A 21845-nucleotide genomic window follows, 5' to 3' on the forward strand; every position below is an offset into this window, starting at 1 on the left:
ATGCAGCGTTATCTTCGAGCCAGCTCCCTCTTCCTAACTGATTCAGTGCACAAAGCCACAGGCAGTGGCTCCTACGGGCAATCTGCGCCTGAACTGGAAACCTTCTCTCTGATGTTGCAACGTCAGAGGGAAGGCTTCCAGATGAGGCACGGGACGTGCAAGGTGCAATTAGTACTATTATGGGGGCGGGGTCTGGGGTGGATATTGGGTAGAGATGGGCGGGGTCTGGCCCACGACTTAGCCCAGTGTTCTTCAACCGCTGGTCCACGGACCGATGCCAGTCCACATAATAATTATTTTATTTCTGACGGTCCATAGGTGTAAAAAGGTTGAAAAACACTGCTTTAAGCTATGTATGGGTAATTGTGACAACAGTGAAACTAAAGTAGATAGAATAGAACTGCTGATCAATGCGATGGATGTGCTTGTTTTTGAGTGCAATTTTAACTCAAAACGCAGTTCAATAGCTGACATGCAAACATGCATTTCATCATCCACCATCTGCAGTCGTTCTCTTTTTTTCTATTTAATTTCTGTCAGAGCTACAAATCTAAGTTTGCAAAGATAAGAAGATCCAAATGGTTACAAAACCTTGATTGCTTTGTTGCTCAAGGTAGGATAACTACTGCTTAAAAAAAACAAAAAACCTAAAATGACTTGCCGTTAGTTGTCAAGGACCAATCCCATCAAAGAATGATGCTTGTCTGGTTGGTTGTATCCTTACACACACAGATGCTCATAACATTGATAGACTCTTGCATACATGACATACTCATCATCTATTCTACACCAGCATTCTTCAATGCTAGGTTTGAGGGTCAGTAGCAGGGCCCATTCATACTCTGATTATGTGAGCCAAGTAAAGGATAATCAAGCCACTGTGACATCACTGATGAGGTTGGCTCTTAGGCACTGGTGGAATGAGGCATTATGACATTACAATATCTGCTCAGGATACCAGAGATTGTCATTCTTTAGTGTCTATCTCAACCTCAGTCCTTCTATACCAGCATTCTTCAATGGAAGGCTTCAGGGTCAGTGGCTGTGATCATTCATACTCTGGATTCTTCTTTCTCTCTTTAAAGAATGACATGAGGGGGGACAGGTCATTCTGTACAGCAATTCTTTTTTTTCTTATGTGAGCCAAGTCTAGGACAATCAAAGCCATTGTGACATCACTGATGAGGTTGGCTCTTAGGCATTGGTGGATTGAGGCATTATGACATCATCTGCTCTGGAACGTTGCTACTCTTTGTGTTTCTGCCTGGTCCTTGGGGCCTGGGTTGACATTGTTGGAAACAGGATTCTGGGCTTGATGGACCTTCAGTCTGTCCCAGTATGGCAACACTTATGAGTCTTATGTTCTAACCATCCCGTGTCATTCTTTAGTGTCTGTCTCAACCTCAGTCCTTCTACACCAGCATTCTTCAATGGAAGGCTTCAGGGTCAGTGGCTGGGCCCATTCTTACTCTGATTCTTCCCTCTCTCCTTAAAGAATGACATGGAAATGGTGTCCCGCAGTTATCTGCGGGGACGGAAACGGTGATGAATTTTGCTACTATGTCATTCTCTAGTTGGAAAGATCTAGTTGGAAAGATTCCCCACTTGTTTGGTTTTCAAGTAGGTCTAAAATACACACTGAAAAAGTAATTGACCGGTTCAGGATTAAAACTTATGTTTTTCTGACAGAAACCTTTGCAGCTCTGTCTCCAATTCCACATGCTTCTCCCCTTCTTAGGAGAATGCAATGAGTGAATGTAGTGGCCTTGTGTGCCCTCTAGTGAAAGAAAGCCAAATTGCAGATAGTACATGAACTGTTGCTGATGCCCCAGCAGCTTTCCAGTCACAGATTAATCCCTCTATGATTTATAGGACCGACTGAGCCATCTTCTCTCCCCTCCCCTCCCTCTCTGATTCATTTTAGAACAAGTGTGTAGCTGCTGCCTGACTTCTCCTGAGGAGGCTTCAAGGAAGGTGTAGCTTGGATAAAGGAAGAGAGGGGGAGGTAGAAGCTGTTGCACCGGATTTTTGAGTCTTGTTGAAAGTATGGGGCAGGACACCAGCACCTGAAATGCTAAAGAAAGGACTACGGAGAAGGTAGGAACTGAAAGCTGGCTGAGTTATGTCTTTCTTTTGTCACTGAAAGGGGGAGCAGGAGAAGTTTCATTGCATGTATCAGCTTTGGTTGCTCATACACCTGTGTCTGTTCCTAAAGCCCAGACAAGACATTTTTGCCAGGAGTTGAGGCAGTAAATCACATCTGTTTTCTCCCCTCAGTAGATTTTTAATTTACTGCTGGACAGTGCCGGGAATGTTTCACAACAGCTGTTTGTCACCAGAGACTGACAGGATTATCCTCCGAACGTGCCTGTCACTGACTTGTTCATGTTTTTATTTCTCCCTGAAGTAAAGCGATAGGGAAAAAATTTCTAAGAAGTAGCTCCGTGTTTCATTGACGGGATCCTTAGCACTGAATATGATTTGCAGTGGATATCGTAATTGAATCCTCTCTCTCTCTTTTAGTTGAAAGCTGATGTGTTAATATAGGTTTGCAGCAAAAGGAAAATCTTTAAAACAGTTTCACAAATGTTGTATGTGGTCATGGACTGCAATTTAAAATGGAAAAAAGACACAAGACTTTTGATGCATTTCTCTGCAGGCTTTGCTGTTTAATTTCTTCTGCTCTCGTTAATTTTTAGGGGCAGGAGGTGATGTGTGAGGGAAGCCCATCCTTGTCATTTTTAGACAGGACAGCAGAAACACAGTACAAGGAGGACAGAGAATTGGCAATTTCACCCTAGGATTATAAGAATTGAATCTTTCCAGTAAAATGACCTCTTCAGAGCAAATCCATAGGAGCTACATTTAGAAGGCAGTTGCAATCTGCTGGGGACAGGAAGACATGGAGAGCTCGTGTGCTGAAGGGAACGTGTGCTGGGCTCTTCTTGTTAATAACTCGCTCAAAAACTCCAGTCTGCTGCACAGGGCTTCTGCTGGAAACTCCACCGGGGACCCCGTGAAAAGGAATGAGGAGATAGCCAAGGTTGAGGTGGCCGTGCTCTCCCTCATTCTCTTCCTAGCCCTGACCGGCAACCTGTGCGTGCTGCTGGCAATCCACATCACCAGACAAAAACACTCCCGCATGTACTATTTCATGAAGCACCTGAGCATAGCTGACCTCGTGGTGGCTGTCTTCCAGGTTCTGCCGCAGCTCATCTGGGACATCACCTTCAGGTTTTATGGACCAGACTTCCTATGCCGCGTGGTGAAGTACCTTCAGGTAGTGGGGATGTTTGCATCCACCTACATGCTACTCTTAATGTCCCTTGACAGGTGCTTGGCCATCTGTCAGCCTCTCAGGTCTTTACACAGGGGCTCAGACCGAGCTTACGTGATCCTCACCTGGCTTCTGAGCTTCCTAGCAAGCATTCCACAGGTCCACATCTTTTCCTTAAAAGAGGTGAACAAAGGAGTGTATGACTGCTGGGCCGAGTTCATCCAGCCCTGGGGGCTGAAAGCTTACGTGACCTGGATCACTGTCACGGTCTACATCATTCCAGTATTGATCCTGACTATCTGTTACGGTTTGATCAGCTTCAAAATCTGGCAGAATATTAAACTGAAAACGTTGTGTGAGACCAACATGAAACTGACGACCACTTCCATCCGCAAACCAGCACTGTCCCGGGTCAGCAGCGTGAAACTCATCTCCCAAGCCAAGATCCGAACAGTGAAAATGACCTTCATTATAGTCCTGGCTTACATAGTTTGCTGGACCCCTTTCTTCTTTGTACAGATGTGGTCAGTCTGGGACATAAATGCTCCCAAAGAAGGTACGTGCTTTCTTTCTTACTAAGCTGGGCTCATCGTTAAAAAACAGACTGACTAGACAGGTACAAGGCTCTAGGTAGCTGCGCACCCTAAACTGAGGTATTTTTGATCATTTAAGCTCTACAAAGATTTGTGATAGAATAGTGGGAAAGTCTGTGCGGGATAAATGTTGAAAATTGCATGATGCAGGTTTAGAGCGTTTCTCTTTGGGACTCAGAAGGGCCAATGCCGAGGGTAGACCATGCCCAGATGTCGGCTTCTATCGATGGAGATTTGATGTGCACAAAACTCATGCACAAGGTGTAGGAACTCACTGGACGCATGCGCACAAAGGTTACATGGTAAGTACAGGTCCTTAGGCACATTTTGGAACAAAAATAGAAGTGTCTGCATACATCTTGACTACTCTTCTGTGTATAATATCAGTCCTGCAGAAATTTCCATCTAGCTCGCAAACATTCTGCGGGCTCATATCTAAGCGCAAAAAGGTGCCAATGTTGCTTTCATTTTCATTCTGGCATGTGCACAAGCTCGGGCAATTCTGGCTGTAAAGGAAGTCAAAATTAGCATTAAATCCTCTCTGCTAAACCTTCTACACTGGCAAAAAAATGTGTTGTCCACTTTCTTCCCTTTCTGACAGCCACAAAACACTTAATGTAGGGTTACCAGATTTTCCCGAAGGAAAATTCAGACCCATGGCCTTGCTCCCAGGCCCACCCAGTCCCGCCCCCAGACAGCATCCACACAGACGTGACACAATGATGCCACCGCGTTGCATCCGTGCGTGCGGGGATACCCCTTCCCGATGCGACTTTGACAGAAGCTTTTCAAAACCCGGACAAATTGCCATGTCCTCGAAAAGAACTACTCTGAAGTCTGCATTCACGTCTTCTGAGTCAGTTAACACCTACGCTCAACTCCTCTGAACATTGCCGACAATCAGTCTGGATTCCCACTGGCTCTGTGCATTGAGCAGTGATTTCTATAAGCCACGTCCTCTTAGACACGGGAGTGAAAGAGTAGCCCTATGGCTAGTGCAGTGGCCTGAGAACCTGAGGAGCTGGGCTTACTTCCCACTGTGGCTCCTTAATTCCCAAGTAGAGAATGACACGGTAACAAAATTCATCACCGTTCCCGTCCCTGTGGATAACCGTGGGAAACCATCCCCATGTCATAGAGGGAAGAATCAAGAGTATGAATGGGCCCAGCCATTGACCCTCAAGCCTTGCATTGAAGAATCTGGTGCAGAAGGACCGAGGTTGAGATAGACACTAAAGAATGACACTGCATTGTTTCAGGAACGGTGATTAATTTTGTCACCGTATCATTCTCTGTTCCCAAGTACAAAATCTTAGAGTGTGAACTCACTGGGGACAGAGAAAGTATTGCTATAGACTAGGTAACCTGCTTTGGGTGTACCATAGAAAGGTCGTATAGCAAATGCATTACCCTTAGTTTGGATACTCACAAAAACGTGTTTAACTTGGATTCCTATGAGTTGTCTGCTTTCTGCCTTGCATCTATTTCCAGAAGCTTAGCATGGATTCTCATGTACGCTTAGTGTGAATTCCCTTGTGCTTCTTTGGGGAGGTCACCACTGCAGCTGTATGGTGATTGTTACTCTCAAGCTGCAGAAACCAGTGTTTATTTATTTATGTACAAAATTGATATCCCGCCTAAGCTCTAAGCGGTTTCCAGTTTCAAACAATCATAAAACAAAACCATAACAACATATAAACCCTGATAAATATTCTCTACTTAATCATTCAGGACACACTGTCTAAATACAGCATCTAGTGGTCAGAACGCTACGTGCTGTAGCTGGACTGGTGCCAAGGGAAGCTAACAGAGGCTTGAGGGGAGAGTCGGCCTAGAAGTATTCTGGTGTGGCTGGGAATGAGGAAATCTAACCCACTTTCTGCATTTGCCGCTCTTGCCTGCTTCAGACTCTGTTTAGTTAAGCTCAGGGCTCATGAACAAAAGTGGAGCCTTCTGCTTGGACTAACAGTACATTTCTTGACTAAAGATACAGCTCTTTTTTTTCCCTGAATGGTCAGCTCACCCACCACTTTCTCTTTTTTGCTTTTGAGTACAGCCACATTCTGCTGCCCTCAATATCTCTCCTCTCTTCCTATGCACCTCCGTTCCTCAGATCAGCTGCTCTTAGCTGTATCCTTCTCCTCCACTGCCAATTCCAGACTTTGTTCCTTTCATCTAGCTGCCCCTATGTCTGGAATAAATTACCTGAGTTTGTCCGCCAAGCCCCTTCCCTTCCTTCGGGAAAATCTGGTAACCCTACATTAAGTGTTTTGTGGCTGTCAGAAAGGGAAGAAAGTGAACAACACATTTTTTGTTTAAAAGCAGAGTGAAAACCCACCCTGTAGATATAGCCTTCAATCCATAACCCTACTCCCCACCAACCCAGCCAGCAGATTAACCGTTTGTAAGCTCTTTCAAGCAGGGACTGTCTTCTTTGTGACTCTGTAGAGCACTACATGCATCTGATAGCACTACAGAATTCATTAATAATAGTAGTGGTAGTGAGTGACGGAACCCAGTTAGTGGACATGACAATGGTGGCTAGTGAGGCCACATCAAGGGACAGGATTGGTCTGCTAGGCTGTGCCAGATTACTATGGCTGAGGGGCTGTTTCCAGTCATTGCATCGCTCCCTGTGTGACTCTGATTCGCAACAAAAGCAGTCTCTACTTCTGCAAAACTCATTAAGTGTCTTCTGTCAAGACCTGCTCCGCTGTTACAGTGATGCTGTAATTGAAAATCCAAAGCAGACATTATTGAATTGAGCAGAATCTCCCCCTGAAGGTGGCATGCTATCTGTCGTTTCTGCACTCGGTAGATGCTTGCTCTACCCGAGGTGCACTGCTTAGGTGGCTCAACTGGGTAGGCAGTAATTATTTTTGAAATAGGGGATGATGGATGGACCTGGCGGCACCTGGAAAGGCTGCAGTAAGGCAGGATACAACTTGTTTATCTACCAGCTTTTTCTTTGGGCTGCAGAGTACAGAAGAAAAGGACTCGGAGGGGAAGGGGTGACCATTCTAGAGAGTTTTTATGAGGATACTTCTTAGCTCTGATTTTAGATTCAGTATATAGTAACACAGTAAATGACGGCAGATAAAAACCTGAACGGTCCTTCCAGTCTGTCCAATAGTCATGCTCATTATCAATTCATAAATAAACCAACAATGAATGCAATATAAAATAGAGGATCATGGTCTTTCTTGGACATAGACCAAGATCTGCCCGGCAGCGTTGCCCTTGAAGCTCACTCCATCTTGTCATTTGTGGGCACAGGCCGTAAAAGTCTGTCCTCACATTCCAATTATTGGACGTTCCATCGAAGCCCTCTTCAGCCTAGCCTAAACTGGATTGCCATATATGGGATGGTCAGGCCCAGCCTTAGCTCTTTACAGCCTGAGTCGCCTTCTAAGAACCACTCGGCACTTGAAACACAAATGCAACCATTTATGTTTGTTTTTTATACCATTCGTCTTCTAATTAGAGATCCTTTCTGAATTCCTTCACTGTTTTTGTCTCCACCACCTCCTTCGAGAGGGCATTCCAGGCATTACCCACTCTCTCCATGAAAAATAATTTTTCAGACATTTTTCCTAAGTCTGCCACCCCACAACCTCAATTCATGTCTTCCAGTTATTCCTTCTCTGGAAAAGATTTGTTTCTATATTAATACCTTTCAAGTATTTCAATGTCTGCATCATAACTCTCTGTCTCTCCTCTAGGGTATACATATTCAGGTCTTTCAGGCTGTTTTCGAATGTCTTTTGGCATTTTCATTGCCTTCCTCTGGACTGCTTCAAGTCTTTTTACATCCTTAGTGAGATGCGGCCTCCAAAACTGGACACAATACTCCAAGTGAGGCTTTATCAATGACTTGTACAAGGGCATCAACACATTCTTTCTTCTGCTGGTCACACCTCTCTCTATGCAGCCTCCAGATCCTCAGACACTATTACATTAAGGTCTCTCTCCCCGTTCATGCATATCAGCCTTTCACCTCCTAGCTCATACAGCTCCCTTGAATTTCTACTCCCCAATTGCTTCACTCAGCACATCTTTACACTGAATTTTAATTGCCAAAGATTAAAGCATTCTTCTAACTTTTGCATATTTTCCACTCCCTCCTGGGTGTCCAGTCTGTTACTGGTATTATCTGCAAAAAAGCAAACCTTTCCTACTAAGTCTTCAGCAATGTTACGCAAAAAAAATTTGAATAGAATTGACTCCTGTTAATGATCCTTGAGGCACTCCACTACTCATCTTTCCTTCCTCCCAAGTTAATTTTATTAACAACCACCCTCTGGCATTCACAAACTTTCCCAAAGAACTCCAAGCATACAGCAAATTCAGTTTTCCCATCCCATGGAGAGAGTGTTATTTAAATGCCAGTCAGAGAGTCAGGAACAGAAGAAAAAGCCACACTGAATCCATTGCTACTACTTCTACTATTCATGTATCATTTCTATAGCGCTGAAAGGCATACACAGTGCAGTACATTTAATGTGCAATAGACAGTCCCTGATCAGAAGAGCTTACAATCTAATTTGGACAGACAGATAGGACATATAGGATTGATAGGATGGTAGTTTTATGGTGAGTGAGAGTTAGGAGTTGAAACCAGTCTGAAAAAGGCTTGGATTTGAATACTGCTAAAGACGGAGACTGATGTAATGACTCAGGCAGTCTGTTCCATGCATATGGTGCAGCAAAATAGAAGGGATGGTCTGGAGTTGGCAGTGGAGGTAAAGGGTATGGATAAGAGGGGCTGCATAGGGGGAGACAAGTGTGGAGAGGGGTTGCAGATTAAGTGCACTTGGAGGAGTTTGAACTGTATTTGGAAATGGATGGGGAGCCAGTGAAGTGAGAAGGGTAATGTGAGTATGGCGGCTCTGGCAGAATATACGGTTCAGTCATGCAGCAGAATTTGGAACAGACTGAATGGGAGAGAGATGGTTGTGCGGAAGACCTGAGAGAAGTAAGTTGCAGTAACCTAAGCGAGAGGTGATGAGAGTGTGGATACAGATTTTGGAAAGCAGAGGAGAGGTCAGATTTTGGTAATATTCTAGAGGAAGAAGTGACAGGCTTTAGCAGATTGTTGGACACGTAACTCCCTATCTCATAAAATCTCATTGGCTGCCCATCAATCAACGTACAACATATAAAATAGCATTACTGGTATTTAAAACACTAGCTACTAATGAACCTCAGTTTATAGATCGGCTCCTAATTCCTCATACTTCAAAACGTTCACTTCGGTCCAACACTCAAGGTCTATTAATGGTCCCCTCATTGAAAATAATAGGAACTAGACGCCATGACATCTTCTCAGTCATGGCACCTCTCATCTGGAATACCCTCCCCCTTTATATCAGAAACATCAAAGACCTTAATTTATTTAAAATTAATCTAAAAACATATCTATTCAAATCCTCATTTAACCTTTAGAATAACTTCTCAGCGTACATCTAAACATCTAAACAATTAATACGTCCTCACACATTTTCCCCAACCTAATCGTTTGGTCCTACCCATATCATACCCCTTTCTTCCCTTGAGGAAACAACAAATTGTAACTTTTAATCCCTAATGTCCTCTCCTAATGTTTCTTAGTTCGTCTGTATTGTCAATTTGTCATAGCCCTTTGAAAATTGTTAATGTAAAATAACTTGTTTTACTGTTTTATACTATTATCTTTTTTATTATGTAATTCGCTTAGATTTAATAGGCGAACCATCAAATTTTATTAAACTTGAAACTTGAAACTTGAAACTTGAGAAAGAGAAGTCAAAGCTGACCTTGAGGTTGTGAGCTGATGAGACAGGGAAGAGGAGAGTGTTGTCCACAGAAATAGAGAATGGGGGAGGGGTGAGAGGGGTTTATGCAGAAAGAAAAGGAGCTTGGTCTTAGCCATGGAGCCAGTGTGAAGTACCTGGCCCATCCATTGCTCACAGTTCATTTCCAGGGTTGCCCAAAGACTCCTCATCTCTGTAGCTAATTATTTTTTTATGGAATTTTTCTGCAGGAACTTGTCCTAACTTCTTCTGAACCCTGCTGGGTTGGTCAACGTCCACATTTTCTGAGAGCAGACGCCATGTACTGTGGAGGCTCTTCCAGTTTTGGCTGCTCAGACATTGTTTCCTTTTCCTCTGCCTTCTTCACCTGTTCTCTGTCTTAAGAACATAAAAATAGCCTTCTGGGTTACACCAATGGTCCATCAAGCCCAGTAGCCCATTCTCACGGTGGTCAATCCAGGTCCCCAGTTCCTGGCCAAAACCCAAGGAGTAGCAACATTCCATGCTACCAATCCAGAGCAAGCAGAGGCTTCCCCCATATCTTAATAACAGACTATGGACTTTTCCCCCAGGAATTTGTCCAAACCTTTCTTAAAACCAGCTACGCTATCCACTTTTACCACAACCTCTTTTCTTTTTTTTTCACATCAGTGCTGTGCTATTGATAACTGGAGAACCAACTCTGCCAGAGCTGTTATTGCACAAATACCCTAGAAAAAAAGAGGATTTTCTGCTCACCTGACCTGGGGACCCTCAGTCACAGAGGCAGAGCATGCAAAAGTATCTCATGAATATTCATTGCAGATATCCTGAAAAGCTGACGGGCTGAAAGTTGTCAGGACAGGTTTGGGAATCTCTGCTCTAGAAGCAAATGAGCTGGTTGTCTGAGTAGTTCCCTTAGAGACATAGAAATAGTGTTCCGTGAACTAGTTAAGAACTAAGAAAGAGGCTGGCGGCATCAGACAGACTTGAGGCATTAATCATTGAAGACAAAAGTCCACTTTGTTGGACTGGATTAACACATCCGTATCCAATTAATACAGTAAAAAGAGATCACTTACACATATGTTGACTTTTCAGCTCTCTAGGAAAATCCACTATTTCCGGTAAACATAGAGAATATGAAACAGGACATGTTTTTCTTCCAATTGTATCTCCTGTAGATTTACAAAACGTCTCATCCCTCAGCCTTCACAACCAGTCTTCGAGGGCCATCAGTGGGTCAGATATTCAGGATATCTTTCGTGAATATGCATGAGAGAGATTTGCATACAACTGAGGTAGTCGGCATGTAAATCTCCTTCATGCATATAGAACATAAGAACATAAGAAGTTGTCTCCGCTGAGGCAGACCAGAGGTCCATCTCGCTCAGCGGTCCGCTCCCGCGGCGGCCCATCAGGCCCATTGCCTGAGCAATGGTCCCAGACTATCCCTATAACCTACCGCTACTATTATCTGTTCCCCTCAATTCCTTTATCCTCTAGGAACCTATCCAAACCTTCTTTGAAGCCTTGTAACGTGCTCCGGCCTATCACAGCCTCCGGAAGCGCGTTCCATGTGTCCACCACCCTCTGGGTGAAAAAGAACTTTCTGGCATTTGTTTTAAACCTGTCTCCTTTTAATTTTTCCGAGTGCCCCCTTGTACTTGTGGTTCCCCGTAATCTGAAAAATCTGTCCCTGTCTACTTTTTCTATACCCTTCAGGATCTTGAAGGTTTCTATCATGTCTCCGCTTTTCCAGGGAGAACAGCCCCAGCTTTTTCAGTCTGTCAGTATATGAGAGGTTTTCCATACCTCTTATCAGTTTAGTTGCTCTTCTCTGGACTCCCTCAAGTACCGCCATGTCCTTTTTGAGGTACGGCGACCAATACTGGACACAGTACTCCAGATGCGGTCGCACCATTGCACGATACAGTGGCAGGATGACCTCCTTTGTCCTGGTCGTGATACCCTTCTTAATGATACCCAACATTTTGTTTGCTTTTCTTGAGGCTGTGGTGCACTGTGCCGACGCCTTCAAAGACGTGTCCACCATCACTCCCAGGTCTCTTTCAAGGTTACTTACCCCTAGCAGTGATCCTCCCATTTTGTAGCTGAACATCGGGTTCTTTTTCCCTACATGCATGACCTTGCATTTCCCTACGTTAAAGTTCATTTGCCATTTTTTGGCCCATTCTTCTAGCGTCGTTAGGTCCCTTTGCAGATCTTCGCAGTCTTCCATGGTTTCAACCCTGCGGTAGAGTTTGGTGTCATCCGCAAATTTAATAACTTTGCAATTTGTTCCCGCCTCCAGGTCATTTATAAATATATTGAACAGGAGCGGTCCCAGCACCGACCCCTGCGGAACTCCGCTCGTGACCCCATGCAAGTCTGAGTAATGGCCCTTCACTCCAACCCTCTGTTTCCTGTCTGCCAGCCAGTTTTTGATCCATCGGTGGACCTCCCCTTGCACCCCGTGTCTCCACATATATCCTGAAAACCTGAGGCACTGGCAGCCTGCCTTTGAGGACGAAAACATCTTAAATGGAGAGATTCCTCAGCTTTTCCGGCTCTTCTCTTAATTCTCTCCTGCTGATCTGAAGATTTCTGCTTCTCTCTCTTTTACTCTGCCTTTTTTTGTTCTCCTAGCTTTTCAGGATGTTACTTATCTTTCAAAACTGTCAGCTCCTAACATTGCAGGGAGTTCTTCGTCCTTCCTTTTTCCACTTTTGGGTCTTATTCCGAGAAAACGGCACTTTCAAAGCTCTGCTGAAGCTTCTGACACTATTTTGCAAGGGCGAATCTTGTTGTATAAGAGAGAACAATTGTTTCTGCATAGTAGAGATATGTTATGCATGCTGAACTATTGTTGAACTGAATATCAAACCCAAACTATAAGAAACCATCAGGGCATACCTCAGATGGGCAGGCATCAAACAAGGTCTGCTTTCCATGCACGGACCACCAAAGAGGCCCTCAACTTTTCTCCAATGTACAATATACGGTTCCCTCTTTGCTTTCTGCATTTTTCAGAGAGGATGGAACACTGTCCAAAACACTGAGCTGAAAACATTTGAGGTGGACTACTTGGCAAGATGGACCATTGGTCTGACCCAGTAAGGCTATTTTTAGGTTCTTATGTTTCATAGAATAAAGAATGTGGAATATCCCAGAGGAAAAGCTCGATATAGAGCCAAAGTGCTTTCCGTTCTCTCTCCCTAGTGGGCTCACAGTCTACTTGTAGACCTTTGTTTTCTTCTTTCCTTCATCGTGCAGTGAGGGCCCTCAGGGGTACCATGAGCTGGGGGTAGGACTATCAGTTTAGTACAATTATCTTTGTGTTGCTTTTGCAGGTTAGAAGAATGAATTGTTTGTGGAGAAGCTGGGAAATACCCAAAATACGTTCCAGGTCACACATCTGGACAGGTGTTATGTTTATAGCAAATAGTTGCATTGCACACAAAGCAGAATAACACTTTCAAGAACAAGGGACAGGGAAAATGTGGCCCTGTCTGAAATGAGGCAGCAGAAGAGCTTACCAGGACTGTGTCTTGGAGCTGAGCTTGTTAGGCGGCCAAGGGGAGAAGTGGCTGAGCAAGTTTCACAGTTCCAGGCAACACTTTGAAATCAGCCATTGCGCAAGAAGATCATTTATCAGCAAAAGTGCTTGTAGGGAGGGTGGCCAGCTGTCATTTGTTACACGGGACAGCTCTGATCTTAAGTTGCACTGCCTCCAGCTTCAGCAAGAACACAGCAAACCACACAAGCTTTATACCATAATTTCACATGTGGTTAGATGGAAGATTTTAAATGGAGAGGTAATAGTCCTCCTCTTGCACTCATACCATCTCTCCCTCTCTCTCCCCCCTTCTTCCCTCTTCAGTTTCATATCCATCTCTTCTCTCATGGCCATGGATTCTTCAATACTTAACTCCCTCATGTCTTCCCCTTCCCCTCCTCAGCCTCTATCTTGTTTTCCCCCTTAAGTTCCTCTCCATCTTCTTCTCCCCACTCTTTCTAAGTGCTTTCTTTTTCTCCTTCCTCTCCTCCCCATAGCCAGGATCTTGTTCATGCAAGAACTTTAGATGACCCAGGCATATTCCCCCCTCCCACCCAAGATTTTGGTCAATTTAACAGTGGTGATCACCTCAATAAGGCCTGATTATGCATTTCTGAAGGATTGTTCTGGGAACATGACATTTAAATGGGAAATTTTGTCTTCATTAGGTATTTAATAAGTAATTCCCATGTGAATCACGAGCATGTTAGATCATTGAATAAAGATATTTTCTACATTGTGGGGCTCCTCTAGTATTTCCTCTCTCTTCTTGGGTTTTTTGTACTCTATGATATATATTTCTTCTCGTCCGTCTTGTTTTGGACAAGTTTTATCTGGAATAATATTCTGCTCTTTGGAAATTTCCACTCAGCCTATGTGTTCTTTTGAGTTTATGTGTGACTTCAGAACTTTTATTTTAGACTGCCTAGCTTTGCCTAATGGTTAGAAACATAGAAATAGACGGCAGATAAGGGCCACGGCCCATCCAGTCTGCCCACCCTAATGACCCTCCCCTACCTTTACTCTGTGAATAGATCCCAAGTGTCGATCCCATTTGGCCTTAAAATCAGGCACGCTGCTGGCCTCAATCACCTGAAGTGGAAGACTATTCCAGCGATCAACCACCCTTTCAGTAAAAAAGAATTTCCTGGTGTCACCACGCAGTTTCCCGCCCCTGATTGTCCACAGATGCCCTCTTGTTGCCGTGGGACCCTTGAAAAAGAAGATAGCGTGCTCCGCCTCGATGCGGCCAGTGAGATATTTGAACGTCTCGATCATGTCTCCCCTCTCTCTGCGCTCCTCGAGCGAGTATAGCTGTAATTTATCTAGCCGTTCTTTGTACAGGAGATCCTTGAGTCCCGAGACCATCCGGGTGGCCATTCTCTGGACCGACTCCAGTCTCAGCACATCCTTGCGATAATGCGGCCTCCAGAATTGCACATAGTATTCCAGGTGGGGCCTCACCATGGATCTATACAATGGCATAATGACTTCAGGCTTACGGCTGACGAAACTCCTGCGTATGCAACCTATGATTTGTCTTGCCTTGGATGAAGCTTGCTCCACTTGATTGGCAGCCTTCATGTTTTCACTGACGATCACCCCTAAGTCTCGTTCTGCTACCGTTCTTGTTAGGATCTCACCATTAAGGGTATAAGTCTTGCATGGATTTTGGCTGCCCAGGTGCATAACCTTGCATTTTTTGGCATTGAAGCTGAGTTGCCAGGTCCTAGACCAGTGCTCCAGTAGGAGTAGGTCGTGCATCATGTTGTCAGGCATTGAATTTTTGTCCGTTGTGCTTTTGCCCACTACATTGCTTAGTTTGGCGTCATCGGCTAATAATGTTATTTTACCTCGGAGCCCTTCTGTCAAGTCTCTTATAAAGATGTTGAATGGGATAGGGCCCAAGACTGAGCCCTGGGGCACTCCACTGATTATCTCCGTCATTTTGGAGGGGGTGCCGTTCACCACTACCCTTTGAAGTCTACCTCCAAGTCAGTTCCCAACCCATTTCGTCAATGTGTCGCCCAATCCTATAGAACTCATCTTGCTCAGCAACCTGCGATGTGGTACGCTATCGAATGCTTTGCTAAAGTCCAGGTATACGATGTCCAGGGACTCCCCAACATCCAGCTTATGCTAGCATCTCTCCTGCCTCAGATTTCTTTCTGTCTTAGGTTTTTCTTCCTCTCTCTATTTCAGGGTTCATTTATTCCATGCATTCTTCCTCCTCTGTTTCTCCTTGTGCCTCTCCTCTCCCTTCCACCTCCTCCCACTGAGGTCTAAGTACAATCCTGAACTTGCTGTTCTTAGACAAAGTGAATGGGAAATCAGTTGCAAGTCTCTGGATGCAGTGGGGTAAGCCCCGTACTGGATCAGTCTTGTCAGATGAACCTGGAGCCATTTTCAAGAGTATACTGATTTTGCATTTATAACTCGAAGCAGTTTCTTATTTCTATTCCATGATTCTACCTATAGAAATCAGAGCTGTAGGTGATGTAAAGGGTCAAGGGTCATGGATTAGATATCCTGCCTTTCTGTAGTGCAACCAAAGTTGTTTATTTGCTATATATAGGTATATTCTCTGTCCCTAGTAGGCTCACAATGTCAGTTTTTGTACCTAGGGCATTAGAGCGCTATGGGACTTCCCCAAAGTCACAAGGAGCCATTGTGGGAATTAATCCCACTTTCCTGGGTTCTCAACCCTCTGCAATAACCATTATGTTACTCCTTCACTCCCATAATACATCACAGTGGGGTTTTCAGAAACCCAGAACTGGCCCAGAATGTCTCTCCTGGAGATGCAAGCACAGGTTGGTAACACAGTATTTCCGAGCACCTCAAGCCAGTCCAGTTTTCAGGAGCTCCACAAGGAATATGCCCAGGATAAATCAGAATGCAATCTCTCATTGTAGGCATCCTGAACACCAGACTGGATTGTGGTTGTTCCAGGACCAGCTTGAGAAATTCTGGTGAAAACTGGATTTGAGAAACAAAGCAGCTCAATATCCAGCCTGCAATAACCTACAACACTCTGAGTCAGGCAGTGTAATATTTACCCTCCCTCCCTCCTGCTCTGAGCGGATAAATGAGCTCATTATAGAAAGGTTCTTTTATGTCCGCCATTCGTTTTTAGACACCATTCATTCTTATATTCTAAATGGTTTACAGCAAACATAGACAGAGCATACACATGACTAAACCAAACACTACATCACAGCCATTTATATTAAAACAGTCATCAAAATAAAAGCATCAGAAAAGAAAACAACTCATTACGGCTAACGGAGCACATCAGGGATGGGAAATTATCCTTATACAGACAAGTTTTAATGCTTTTCGAAAGTCCATCAAATCAGTCACCAGTTAGACACGAATACACCACGCAGAATGAAGGAATGTTGAGTATGTTTCCATCCTGTGACCGCAGCAGCTGGCTGTCATGGAAGTGTCTCTTAGCCCAGACTTTTCTAGTCAGAGGCAATAAGTCACTTCTTCTGTGAATAGAGAATCACCTGTGTTACCGAATTAGTCTTTCCCCTGCAGCAAGGTCAGCAGAAGAACTCTGGAGGATCTCACTAAGGTTCTGGGGTCCTAGGGATGTGAGTTTTTGTTTTGGGGTTCATATCCCACATGCTGAAATCATAACTTAGTTTCTGGGGGTATTAGAAAATCAGCTGTGTTATTTAACAGATAAGCTGCTGTCGCTGTAGGTATTATGGTAAAAAGTTTTCACGTAGAAAGTGCAAGGAAAGATAATTTCCTTCACAGCTGGAATTTATCTAATTGTTGCCAGTGGAAAGGGTTAAACTTTATGGAATAGATTTTTCCTGTGTTGTGACTGGGGGAAACTGCTTTGTACATCTGACTCTCTCCGTATGCGTGCATACATGTATATTGATGGAAACATGTGCTTATTACCTTATCTTAAATTCAGGATTCAAGAATTGTTGAAAACCTCCTCATCAAAATTTAGGATTGCCAACCAATTCCAGATTTGCCTGACAAGGTTGATCAAGGACTGGATTTATCCTATTGCGTGCAGAGGGGTTGGAGTTTTGCTTTACTTGGGTAATGCAATTGGAAAAACAGAACTACAATTCCTTGCATACACTGGGGTATACCTATGGCTGGGTAAACCAGGAACCAATTGGCAACTCTATCCGAGTTATCAGTTGACCAAAACAATCTTTGCCTAGCAGCTAGGGCCATTCCAGAGCATGCAATGAACTGGTTCTAAACAGCACCCGGGCAAGTAAAAGGATTGTAGCTTTTCCAGATCAGCCGAGACACCGGTTAATTTTGATGGTTAATTGGCTTAAAGAAGGTCATTTTAGAAGCCCTTCTAAAAAGTCAACACATGTAAATAACAGTTTAGAAAATCCCTACTTCCATGCGTAAAAGCCTTGGGATATGTCTTTTGGGAAGGGGTGGGCTGGAGATGTGGATTGCAAAAGAGATTAGCCTTGTGGTAAAACCTGGAAGAATTTATGCTGTTACCATCTTGAATAACCCCTGCTCTACTCTGTCGCCTAAGCAAGACCTTTCTACTCTCTCCCCTTCTCTCCTTGCAGCCTCTCTCTTCATCATTGCCATGTTGCTGGGAAGCCTCAACAGCTGCTGCAACCCCTGGATCTATATGTTCTTCACTGGCCACCTCTTCCATGACCTGCTTCAGCGCGTTCTCTGCTGCTCCTCACGCTACCTGAAATCCAAACAGCAAGGAAGCGACCTCAGCACCAGCAGAAAGAGCAATTCCTCCACCTTTGTGATGAGTCAGAAGAGCTCCAGTCAAAAGAGTGTCTCGCAGCCATCCTCAGCCTGAGGACACAGTCTGCCTTCCTCTTCCCTTTCGTGTAAATTTGGACAAAAGAAAGAGGAGATTCAGAGTGTATCCGTTTTCTATATATGTAGTGTTCATATGTATATATACGAGTTTCAGGTGTGAAGTTTTTATTTAACTCCAGCAAGGAGCAGGAAGCCTGTGTGTAGTGAGTGACTGCTGGGGGAAACAGTCACCACTTGCTTTGAACTTCTTAAACTTCTCTTGGGGGATTACCAAGCTATGCTTTAGAAGCGGTACCAGTTCACTGGTATGTTCATGTGACATGCATAGAGTTCTGTGGCATCGTCTATAACGGTGATTCTCAACCAAGTTCTAGCTGAACCGAATACCCACAATGCATATGGCATGTCAGAGATTTGCATACAATGGGGCAGTGAATGGAAATTTTTCTCATGCATATTCATTGTGGCTGTCCTGAAAATCTGACAGCGTGAATGCATCATGAGGCCTGCGTTGAGAAACACCACTCTTTACAGTATTACTTTATTATTCTCTGGGGAATGACCTGTCACAACTGAACCTATGTCACTACCAGAACAAGACATTCCTACTTAGCAACTGGCAACATACCAAGTTCTCTAGCCATCTGTGTCTCGGTCTCCAGAGAACATAAGAATTGTGTTTTGGTGGGATCCTTATGATATCAGCCACACAATGATACAAGTTTTATTTTTTAACAGATAGATATTTCCAGCACCACCAGAAATAACCAAGATACTATTGCCAGTAGGGTCCAAGATAAGGCAGAGTCCATGTGTAACTACAGTACAACTGGGGGAGCTCTAGAAATCTCCCCTTCTGTTCCCTCCAAGAAGCTAATGCCCAGTAGTCAATGATGGTTGTTGGTTCAGGTGCTGTAATGGTGCTATCACCCAGAATCACCAGGCTAGAGATTGCCGGCATCTCTGGAGCTCTTCTTCTTCACTTTGGATTTTGCGCCTTGAGCCCCTTAATTAATCTAAAGCCCCATTCTGTCCTATGTGCCTCCTGCTACTTCTAGATAAAGAGATGTTTTTCCTCAAAGCAGCATTTTAGAACTGGGAATCAAAATCTGTTTCAAGGCTCCTGGAGTGTTATTTAACATGTGCCATATGGGAAGTGTGAGTAATATTTTGCCAAATAATTTATTTGCACATCTTAAGATCTCTTATGTACTAGCTGGCAGTCATAGGGCCAGAAGAAAGGCCGAAACTGGCCAGGATCAGAGCAACTAGAAGCTGCATAAAAATGAATACAGAAAGCGCATTGATACATGCTGGACATGTGGTATCATGAAAAAGAAAAGATTGAATTAAATGAAATTTGTGAGCAGTAGAACCAGTTCTTAGGTTCTATCCTAGCAAATGTCCATTCAAGCATCTTACATTTAATTTTTCTGTACTGCTTTCTCACACCCCAAAATGGGTTTCAGAGCAGTTTACAGCTTAGGGCTTCTGTTTATAAATTGTAAATGTAATTATAAGGCAGTTAGAGGCTCACATATACAAAATACTTTGATCGGTTAATTTTGATGGTTAAATGGCTTAAAGAAGGTCATTTTAGAAGCCCTTCTAAAAAGTCAACACATGCAAATAACAGTTTAGAAAGTCCCTACTTCCATGCTTAAAAGCCTTGGGATATGTATTTTGGGAGGGGTGGGCTGTAGGTGTGAATTGCAAAGGAATAAAAAGTACATATATATATATATATATATATATATATATTTCTGATTTAAGAGCAGAAGTACCCGTTTACATTAAAATTGGGGACATTTGCATTTACAGTTTCTTCGAGGTTTGTTTGGAAGTGGGGTTAATGCGTGCTTACCTCTCTGAGTTGTAAAATCATGTCCAAAATGTTAAAATACATTGCTTTAGTTTGGCTTCTTATTTGGCCCATCTTGACTCGTGTATATCTGACATTTACACGTGAAAGTTGCAAAATCAGCTTCTACGAGTACATGTACAAAACCATGAGTGATGTTGCTTTTTTTGTGGGTAAATGGCTGTCCCCAATGGCCGTGCTGTAGAATACATGTGTCTTTCCATGCATCCTTCCACTATTTTACAAAAGGTGCCATGTTGATCTGGAAACAGATTAGAGAAGCAGGAGAAAAAGGCATTGACAGCTCTGGGAGATAGGAGAGGTCCCAAAGGCAGTGGCAGCACCTTGGGTTTTGGGTCTTTCTGGAACATTTTATGAGGTTCATCAGTATAACTGAGAATGGGAGGCCCTACAATTAATACAAAAACAATTAACAATCCCTAATACAAAATGTCCTGCCCAAAACGCTCAAACTGAACCAATCTTATTATTACTAAATATAATTACATTCAAACTATAAGTCCCAAATCTATGCTCCTAAAACCTCCACAGTAACAGCAAATAAAGAAAACCAAACCTATAAACGACTAAAGCCCCAATTCTCTTGGTCACTCCTGAACAGATCGCCAAGGGTAGACCCCCTCAGGAATGTCCCTTGCCCAGAGACAGTCATTCACTTTAGTCCACTGATGATAGTTTAATAGTTTAAAACAATTTGAGATTAGATTACAATAAAAATATTCAATAAAACACAATAAAAAGAAGATACAATATGATTAAAAAAAAGAGAAAGGAGATGATGGTGTGATGGAGAGGCAGGTCCCAGAGGAAGTCATACCGTAATTCAATTACCTTCTTAAAATAAATTTCCTGTGCTCATTTACCTCATAATTATAACAGAGCTTTAGATTGCTACAGAGATGAGGAAATACCATGGGAGGTTGTAGAGGAGGTGATCTTTGAATGATGTTCAGAGCCTGAGGACTGATATTACTGCTCACAATCTCACATATGTGCTAATTCAATTTTATTCTATTTTTAAAGGGGAAGTGGATGGGTTAAAAAAAATCTAATTCTGCCTCCAGAGAGTGTAGAGTATTACGTGATAGGTCTCTGCTGTCATGGGAGGATCTTTGGTGCTGTGGGTCCTTCTTCTTCCTCACCTCTTGGCCAGGTCCTATCCCCCAGACTCTTGGTTCCTGAGGACACTGGTGTTGGACGCCCCAGCAGAGCTGCTTCCTTACTAAAATATTCTATTTTTTTGCAGAGCACGTTTTGTCTCAATTTCTCAGGTGAAATTTCATCTTAACCAGACACATATCTAAAGGAATTTTAATGACAATTAAATCATGAAAGAGACTTTGTTTTACTTATCAGATGAAATAATGAAAGTATGTATAAAAAGCTTGTTTATAAATTTCACTGCACTTAACTGCTGAAATTGTTCATATAATGGAGGTGCTGTTTGAACTCCCTGCCTGTATCAAGGTTTCTGCTGCATCACAGACAGATCAGATGCTCTCATGTCCTTGCTTCTATGTACCATCTGTTTACAGAGTTTAAATAAAACATCAGGACCTGGGGCTTTTCCAGAGTCTGCAAAATTCATTTGCAAATGCTCCTGTCATGTCCATGTACAATGATTTACCAATTACCCCGAGTGAGAGAGGGATATATTTGTACACCTCACTAATAACTGCTTTGAAATGTCACAGATAGGGATTCGAAGTCTCAATAAGTTCATGCTTGTAATAGGGGAGTAAAACACATCACATCACAACATAAGTTGTTCATTTTTCTCTGAACTGTTTATCGAGGAAGGGGTGTTCATGGTCTCAGTCTTTAGAAAGAGCTTTCTGAACACAGCCTTTTGTAACATACTTATAGGGTTGCAGTAAAAATGTGTATCACAGTGGTACTTGCAAGAGGAGTAGCCATTTTATTAAAAAAACATGTTCCAAAAAGAAAAGAGTGATGCTATTCAAGGCTTTGTACG

At 43.3% G+C, this 21845-nt stretch overlaps 1 protein-coding gene across 1 annotated transcript; it reads left to right on the top strand.

Moving 5' to 3' along the window:
- The first annotated feature begins 1875 nt into the window (after nt 1–1875).
- OXTR (oxytocin receptor) lies at nt 1876–18647 on the top strand. Its single transcript, XM_033926110.1, has 3 exons — nt 1876–2097; nt 2700–3833; nt 17775–18647. Exons 2-3 carry the CDS (start codon nt 2903–2905, stop codon nt 18023–18025), a joined length of 1182 nt encoding a protein of 393 aa, XP_033782001.1. The 5' UTR covers nt 1876–2097; nt 2700–2902; the 3' UTR covers nt 18026–18647.
- Nucleotides 18648–21845: the final 3198 nt, after the last annotated feature.

This window comes from Geotrypetes seraphini, chromosome 17 (genome assembly GCF_902459505.1).
Source record: "Geotrypetes seraphini chromosome 17, aGeoSer1.1, whole genome shotgun sequence".
In the NCBI taxonomy this organism is placed as follows: Eukaryota; Metazoa; Chordata; class Amphibia; order Gymnophiona; family Dermophiidae; genus Geotrypetes; species Geotrypetes seraphini.